Here is a 6,360-nt window from a genome sequence, read left to right on the forward strand (position 1 = left end):
TCCGCGACCGTCTCGACACTCCCAACCCACCGGTCCATCGGAGTGCAGGGCAATGCAAATAGTGAGCTATATGTAAATAGACAAAAGATATATATATATATATATATATATATGTGTGTGTGTATGCACTTGCGCAAGTGGGAAGCACAGAAGTAAATAATAAGGGTGAAGAATGGGAGGACGGTTACAGCGAACGTGGGGGGGGGGCATTAAACATTAAGCAAGAGGACACAATAAAGAGGGTGCCAGCAAGGTGGGGAGGTCGGGAGCGGAGTGAAGCCGTGCCTCAACCACAACAGCAACGTCCACTGGACTCTACAACTATTTGCAACCGCGCGCGGCAGTCACCGCAACACCCACGCACACCGTCATCACACGTTGAGGCATCACCTCAATACGCCATTCCGCCAAAGTGATGTCATGCATCCCGCGACGCCGCCTCGTACACCATGCACAGAAAGCTGTTCATCGCCGCAATGGCAGCCCTGCCAGGCGGGAAGACTTCCACGCGGCGCATCAGCTCCAGAGCAGCTTGGCGCACCAGAGGCGAGGTGTGTAGCAGCTGCGCCGCAAGCGGATTTAGACCCTCCAAAGCCAGCGGCATGCGCCGTAGCAGGAGGATGACCTCCTTACACGAGCACACGTAGCTGAGAAGGCGGCTCAGTGTTTGTAGCAACTCCATCTCATCGCAGCTACTGGCTCGACGCAGAGTGGCCACGGCAATAACTAACGAAGGATCCTCACCGGGAAGAAGGAAACGCTCCAACGCGCCACGCAAAATTGCCACTCCTTGCACCAGCGCCCGAAGACGAGCTAAATTTGGTGTGAAGAAGCTATTTTGTATAACGCGGCTGAGGATGCGGCGGTCCACCTCGCCCACCATAATAGTCAAAGCAAGATACTCCTCCACCATCAGACGAACAGCTTGATGTCGTTCACATGACGGCTTCCGCATGGCTCGCATTCGGTAGACTCTACTGAGAATGTTCCTAGCAAACTGCGCATCTTGGGCCGCCCAACCGCCTGCTTTTCCACCCGCGCTCCCAGCACCACCACCGTGGCTGGGGCTACTGCCGCTGCTGTTGGCCTCGGACGACAGCAGAACGCACCTATTGTCGAGGTCACACAGAACATCCCACCAGGTTTGCTGCGTCTCAAAAATAGGGTTGAGCGTTCCAACAACGTAGCCAGGGACATGGCTAAAGTGGGGAAACCCGTTAACGGAGGTGTAGGGAAACACCTTGGTTGTCAGGAAGTTGGGGTCCAGCAGGCTACCAATGAGGCCCAGCGACAACGCCGCCTCACAGACATCATTAGGCAGCCCTTGTCGGGAGAGAACCACCACGCGTTTTTCTAGCAATATGGCCATAACCAACGTCCAGAAGGATGCACCGCAAACCTCAACCATCTGCTCCAAACCGTACCGCGAGAAATCAAAATCGTACATCGCAGGAAAAAGGGGAATGCGCAAGTTGTGCGTTGACCCAAAGGGAGAGAGCGCGCATGTGACATGCGTCTGTCTCCCACTCGTGGCGAAAAGATGCATAACTTCACGCTCCAACGAATTTCCTGGCATTTCGCGAATGCCGCGCCGCAAACACAACGTCGCAGCCTCAACAGCTTCAAAGCAGCGCCCCACCAGGACCCTCTGCTGCTCAATTGCCTCCTCTGTTTTTCCCTTTATGTCGCAGCAGTGCAGTGCCGTCTCGACAAGGAGCGGAAAGAAGGACTCCAGCCACACCAGTTTGGGCCCTAAAAGAGCCACACTCTTACTGATACCTCCACGCCTAACAGAGAAATCCTTGCGCGTCACCACCGCACACAGCCCGTAGAGGGGCAGCGCATGTGAAATTTCCGCGCTCTTCAAGGGTTCACTTGCCGGTTCGCCTTCTTCTTCCGCCGTCGTTGTTCCACCTCCTCCTGACGATAGCTGTGACTCCTTCTTGGGGATCAGCAACGGCTCCAATTGCGTCGACAGCATCAAAAAGCCATTATACGCCGAGCCGACATGATGTACAAGGAAGGAATAGTCCGCAAACACTGTGGATGACGTCAATGGAATATTCGCAAAAGGCGCCATATCGCTTTCACGAGGACCTCTCACTCCTGCCACCTCCGCGTTGTGGGGGTCAAGCCTTTGCTGCAGTTGCTGGGCAAAGGAAGCAACTCTCTTGGGGATAGTAGGGCACACCTGAAATTCATCGGCCGCCTGGACCGTTACGGGCCCCCACACCACAGCACCCTTGCGGCGAACACACACCTCCCCGGTGGCCCGGTTGTAATTTAACTCCTCAGGGATGAAGACTTCCGCAGGTGCCGTGTCCCGCGTCCATTCCCACTCATCCCTGAAGCACAAGGGGCCCGTTTCCAATTCCCTCGGGTGCGTTGACGTCGGCAGCGTGAAGCTATACACGGGGAGGCGATGCGTGTCCACAGGTTTGGTTCTATTGACAATAAAAATAGTCCTACTAATCATTTGTTTCTCGGCGCCATCCGGAAGCATGTGACTTGCGCAATAGTCCTCATCCAATTGCAAGCGATGAGTCCGTCCCTCCAATTCAACGCCGCTCTCGTCGAGGACCCCGCACAACTTGTTTCCCTCCACATCTGCGGCTTCCGCCACCCGCGGCGGCGCCGACGGGTACTTTGCACGTAAGCAGGACCCGGTGTCGACGTCAAACTCGGCCAGGAGCACGCAGTACGCAATCGGAACCCCGGCATCGCCCACGTCGGTCTCCCCCATTGCTATTAATGATAGTAATTATGAACCTTAGTTTCGTCCCAGCCCACCACCCGATGCGGGAGCGAGCCGATACACAGGGAAGCAAGAACACACAAAGAAGCAAAGCAAAACAAAAAAAAAGCAAAAAAGAAGAACGACAACGACGGACGGGCGTAGTAAATAAAAACACCGAGAGCAACGAATGCAAACACATGTTCCCACCCACTGAGGCAATAATAATGACAAAAAAATAAATACTTCCCCCCCCTCCCTCCACACACACACAGCCTTTTGCCACAATACACACGGCATTCGCCATACCTGTTCAATGTTTATTATCTTTTGCACAGGCCTAAGGAAGTTCTCGTCAAACGCCTCTCATGCTGCTGCGAGGCTTTGGCCTTGCGCTCCTCGAGGCCTTTCAACACCATCTTGAAACGCGCCTCATAATCGAGCAAGGAAACTGCCGCTGCATCGGCGCTCACTTCTTCCTTCATACCCGAATGAGTATGGCGTCGTCGGGCCGCGTCAAGTTGGTGGTCACCGTGCAGTTTCGCCTCCCCTGCAGCCATTGCATTGGCATTCCTCATCGTCTCAGTGGACACGACAGTGCAACCACCCACCTCTGTATGCGCCGAGCTACCCCCTGTCAACCGCAGCGCTGTGCCGTACGGACTCATCGAAGGCGCAGTACAGGAAAAGATGCGAGTCTCGTGCGCAGTGGGGGAAGACCGTGAACCGTTGGAGCCCTGTTGCAGCCTCTCCATTTTCGTGTTAAGTAGCAGAAGAGCCAAGATGTGCCCCGCAGATATCATGTGATCACTTGAAGGCCGCGGCACAAGTTCCTCTCGCTGCGGCGCAGTGGTGGACACCCCAACATAACCCCGCATCACAGACACCGAGTACGGTAGAGAAAAAAGATGTGGCTGACCCAACGTTTCATGAAGGTTCACAGCTTCCCCACCGCTCTTGTCACTGCTCCTGTTATTGCCCTCCCTGCGACGGAACCAACGTGCAATGACATTCTGAAGCCGTGAAGAAATGTTCGCCTTCACCGCAGAAGGGAGGCTACATGCCGCAAGGCAGAGTTTTGCACACAGCCATACCTTCCTGACAGAAACCCAACGCCCATCTGCACGACACAAAGAGGAATGGCGTTGCAACTCTGTCCACCACTGCAAAAACAACCCGAAGTCCTCTTTATCGTAACCTCTGCAGGAGAGCAGAGAACTAAACAGTTGCATCTCCACATCATGGTTTCGATGCTGCTGCAGGGCACGCAGCAGGTCGGTAGCTGCTTGACGAACAAGGGCGCCCTCACCCCATTTCAGGGTCAGGAAACCTAGCAAAGATGCCCGCACATCACCAAAGGATAACCCGTTTGAGAGCAAAGCTTGGGACCGATGCAGCAACGCGGACGAGGACACCGTCGCATGGTTGACGTCAGAGTTTCCCTTGGAGTTTAAGTTATGCGAGGCGGCTGGGATCGCAACACGCCTGCTCATCTCATCTAAAAAGTCGTGCAACATTCGCCGAAGCCACCGAAGACCGCCCACGTCGCTCCTTGCGGGCGAACCGTTTCGCGGCATCGAGTCCGCCGTCTGGCCGGAGCTTAAGTGGTCCAACAGTGCCCGAGGCACAGGCAGCCGCAAAACGAATGCGGATCCCTGACGCTGCGCTGACGGCGAATCATTTCCCCCCAGCTGCCTCGCGAGGCAGGCAAGAACTAATTCGCGATCAGCGTCCTCCAGCTCGGACACGACAATAACGTCGCCTGCGTCGCTGCGGGTCATTCCTTTCTTTTCTGTCTTGCCACTTCACACCGCATCAATGCAGAGTATAGGCCTCATAAACGCTTCGGGGACACACACACAGAAAAAAAAAAGCAACGAATAATAAAAAAAGTGCTCTCCACAAACACATTCTCCGTTCCCTCGATGTCCCTTAAACCCCCCGCCGCCGCCGCAGCGCCACGCCTCCCAAGCGTCTAACGTTTCTGCAGCATTACAGTAATCATCATAATAGAGAAACGGAATAAGCTTTTTTGAGTTCATTTCCACCTACACTTTTCCGCTTTGCTGGAGGGCAAAAACAGATCGAAAAGAAGAAGAACATACGAGGAAATAGTGATCCCCACTTTTTTTTTAGTTATTATTATTGAGGGGACGAGTTCGCGTTGCCGGAATTCATGACGGTGTTTTGGAAGCGAATCATTAAATCCATGACGTCAGGGTCCCCAATGTATTTCTGGAAGGCAGCAAATCCGTTTTGCCGCACGTCGTCCATGATGGCGCGGAACTTGGGATTGTTCTGTACCTCCTCCTGCTGAAGTCTCTCAAGGCTTTCACGGTCAATGTTTCCAAACGGGGTCTGCAGCAGACCGTCACTGTTCATCTCATTCCTGGTCATACTCCCAAGGGATTGAAGGAGCTCTGCCGGATTCGCTGCCCCACCGCCAAGGCTTGACGCCATGTTTGCTACCATCTGGCTGAATTGTGGATTTTGCATCATGCGTGTGGTTGCCTCAAGAAACTGGGGATTGTTCATCATTTGTGAGATCTGCGTGAAATCTGGCATCCCTCCCGCAAAGGGAAAACCACCCGCCGAAGCACCTCCTGTAGTAGCAGATCCCACCATTTTGACCTTCTCCTCCGCTTGTTTCAAGTCTTCCTTGTACCGATCATTCGCGGGGTCAAGTTCACATGCCCTTGAAAAGGCGTCCACGGCGCGCACATACTTTTCCTGGTAAAAAAGTGCCGTACCCAAACGCGAGTACGCCTTAGAGTAATCTGGACTGAGGGCAATGGCGTGTTCGCAGTCAATAATCGCACTATTATAGTCCTTTAAGTGCGTGTGTGCAGCAGCACGGTTGGCAAAAAAAACATGATTCTTGGGTTCCATCTCGATGGCCTTGGTGTAGTACGCGATCGCCTCCTTGTACTTTGACATGCCCATCAGTTCATTGCCCTTGTTCTTAATCTCTTCGGCGCTCTTCCCCTGGTATGGGTTGTTCCTTAGCTCGAACTTTTGTTTCGCCTTCTCCAGGCGGCTTGCGTACTCTTCCGTCCCGGGCTCCGCACCTGCAAAGTAGCCCTTCTTTTCAATGAGTTCAAGAAACGCCTTGAACTTCTCCTTCTGCTGTTCGTTTTCCTCCGACTTGTGGCTCTGTAGCGCCTGGCGGAAAACCTTCAGAAGATCCACTTCGGCGTCGTGGGAGCCGCCGACGCCAGCGGGGTCGACGCTGTACTCTTCACCAAGCAGCTGGATAATGGCGCTCGCGCGCTCCGGGTTGGGCGAATCCACCTCGCGAAGCACGCGTATGAAGGAGAAAATAAGCTTCCGGTGGTCCTCCGTCAGAGGCTGAAGCGTGGTAGGGTTCGTCTCCGCAGCCTCGCCCATCATGCCGCAATTACAGCGTTTGACTTAACGAACAACAGCAATCGTTTGCTTTATAGTGCCTCGCCCCCACAACACGCAGGGGTGTAACGATGCGAGGTAAAAATGACCACAAGAAGGGAGAGGATGAGAGGAAAATCAAATCAGGGGGACAAAAGCAAGAAGGGAACGCCGTAACAGGTAGAATGAAACAAAGGAACTAGAGCGCAACGAAACAACGACAGCGTTGCGGTTTACACAGC

The 6,360-nt window shown here is 53.9% G+C and overlaps 3 protein-coding genes across 3 annotated transcripts, besides 1 other annotated feature; all 3 read right to left on the reverse strand.

Moving 5' to 3' along the window:
• Positions 1–87: 87 nt before the first annotated feature.
• Positions 88–113: a microsatellite.
• A 305-nt stretch (positions 114–418) lies between these two features.
• Tco025E_04732 (uncharacterized protein) lies at positions 419–2,743 on the reverse strand (the record flags this gene model as incomplete). Its single annotated transcript, XM_029371640.1, has 1 exon — positions 419–2,743. The coding sequence occupies one exon, from the start codon at positions 2,741–2,743 to the stop codon at positions 419–421; it is 2,325 nt and encodes a 774-aa protein (XP_029228255.1).
• Positions 2,744–3,057: 314 nt separating this feature from the next.
• Tco025E_04733 (uncharacterized protein) lies at positions 3,058–4,515 on the reverse strand (the record flags this gene model as incomplete). The annotated part of the gene is made up of 1 exon (XM_029371641.1): positions 3,058–4,515. The coding sequence occupies one exon, from the start codon at positions 4,513–4,515 to the stop codon at positions 3,058–3,060; it is 1,458 nt and encodes a 485-aa protein (XP_029228256.1).
• Positions 4,516–4,876: 361 nt separating this feature from the next.
• Tco025E_04734 (putative small glutamine-rich tetratricopeptide repeat protein) lies at positions 4,877–6,124 on the reverse strand (the record flags this gene model as incomplete). Its single annotated transcript, XM_029371642.1, has 1 exon — positions 4,877–6,124. The coding sequence occupies one exon, from the start codon at positions 6,122–6,124 to the stop codon at positions 4,877–4,879; it is 1,248 nt and encodes a 415-aa protein (XP_029228257.1).
• Between the last annotated feature and the right edge of the window lie 236 nt (positions 6,125–6,360).

The sequence above is a fragment of the Trypanosoma conorhini genome, assembly GCF_003719485.1.
Source record: "Trypanosoma conorhini strain 025E chromosome Unknown Tco_14.4_contig_00251, whole genome shotgun sequence".
In the NCBI taxonomy this organism is placed as follows: domain Eukaryota; phylum Euglenozoa; class Kinetoplastea; order Trypanosomatida; family Trypanosomatidae; genus Trypanosoma; species Trypanosoma conorhini.